Consider the following 1,703-nt stretch of genomic DNA (forward strand, 5'->3'; position numbering starts at 1 on the left):
CCCCCCCCCGTTCCTGCACAAGAAGAGGAGTGGTTCCTATCATGCACAAGACAGGTTACCCAGTGCTGAGCAGGGGGAAGTGGCTGCAGGAAGAGATTCCTTCCCGGCTCCTGTAGATCAGGGGTGGGCAGCATGTGGCTTGCATGCCACAAGTGGCACATGTGGCCTGTGTGTCACACAGCAGACTGGGGAGGAAACAGGCAGAACAGTGGCAGATTGGGCAGGGAACAGAAATCAGAGCAGGGGGTGGTAGTGGCATGCAGGGAGGGTGCAGGGCTAGCTTGTAGCATGCCTGCCAAAATATTGGCTCCCACTGCTCTAAACAATCCGACTATGGTCTGAAGGTTGAGACTAATTACTGTTATCACTGCCTGGAGCCTCACAGGAAAGTTAGAGCTCCCCGCTGCTCTGTTGAGGGAAAGGGTAGAAGATTGCATGCGTGCGATGCACAGTTCTCTGGCCTATTTTTTCCTTTGTCTCTTTGCAGGAGAAACTGAAGCCGGAGTACTTGGAGCAACTGCCTGGGAAGCTGAAGCTGTTCTCCCAGTTTCTGGGGGACAGGAAGTGGTTTGCTGGGGAGAAGGTGCGTTTGCCATGTTGCCTAGGGGGGGAGTAGTGGTGCTGTCGTGCCGTTGGAGAGGCTGGTGATGGGAAGTTCCAGTCTGGTGGCTCTGATCCGAGTCTCTGCTTGTTTCCCAGCTCACCTATGTTGATTTCCTCATGTATGATGTGCTGGATCAGCACCGCATGTTTGAGCCCAAGTGCCTGGACCAGTTGAAGAACCTGAAGAGCTTTCTTGATCGCTTTGAGGTGAGCTCAGCCCAGCCTCTCCCATGACGTGCTCAAGACCTGTAGGGTGGGTCAAGCTGCTTCCCGCTGGGCAGCGTGGCCAGCAGACGTTCTTTTTTGCCAAGTTCTCCTTTCCCTAAGAAGAATTTCCATTCTAAACCCCCGGCACGCCTTTGTCTTGTCAAAGCCACTTATATCGTGATGAATGGCATCCAAATTGTCTTGCACAATGGCCATACACTGGAGACCTGCACACGAGAGTCCACACAGCTCAAATTTTGAGGACTTCCTGCTTTTTGCTTTTCTTCACTGGATCAGCCCGGTTTTCAGAGCTCTCTCTGAAAACCAGGTGCTGAGGGCCTGACAAAGTTTATTGAAGTCACTGGTCAACAGAGTTTGGATCGGGCTCTTAGTCCTCCAGGCGAACCAGGCTGTGGGACATGCCTGAGAAGACTTGGCTGCATGGCTTTTAGCCTTCTGGTTCCCAATAGGAAATTATTTCTGGGCTGGTGTTTGACCAAGGCATGTGCCAAATACCTAGCTAAGGTATCGTGTATGGGAGGCATGTAAGGAGCTAATGTTGCCCTCTTCACGTGCATGTATCTTCCCCTGCTTTCCCCGCAGGCCCTGGAGAAGATTGCTGCCTACATGCATTCTGGCCGCTACATGAAGACCCCCATTTTCTGGAGAATCGCCCAGTGGTGCAGCAAAAAGGAGTAGGATCACCTTGAGTCCAGCAGGCTCTAAAGAGCCCCCTTGACACAAGTGGGCATCCGAGAAGAGCGCTGTGATCTCAGGAATCGCTCTGCCCTGCACAACGTTGCTGAGCAGTGAATCAGTCATAGCCAAAAGCTGTGAGCCCCATCTGTATGCAATTTCCCATGCTGTTGGCTAATGAAAGTAGTTTGATGATT

General features: G+C 52.3%; 1 protein-coding gene across 1 annotated transcript in view; it reads left to right on the forward strand.

The window, feature by feature from the left end:
• The window catches only part of LOC109295178 (glutathione S-transferase Mu 1-like), a 13,916-nt gene extending 12,213 nt beyond the window's left edge, over positions 1-1,703 (forward strand). Inside the window, exons 6-8 of the mRNA XM_019513864.1 lie at positions 488-583; positions 700-810; positions 1,414-1,703. Of these exons, the coding sequence (XP_019369409.1) occupies positions 488-583; positions 700-810; positions 1,414-1,509 (303 nt within the window). The 3' untranslated portion in view covers positions 1,510-1,703. The remainder of the gene's footprint in view (positions 1-487; positions 584-699; positions 811-1,413) is intronic.

Source organism: Gavialis gangeticus, unplaced genomic scaffold, assembly GCF_001723915.1.
Source record: "Gavialis gangeticus isolate Ggan-Ray unplaced genomic scaffold, GavGan_comp1, whole genome shotgun sequence".
Classification (NCBI taxonomy): Eukaryota; Metazoa; Chordata; order Crocodylia; family Gavialidae; genus Gavialis; species Gavialis gangeticus.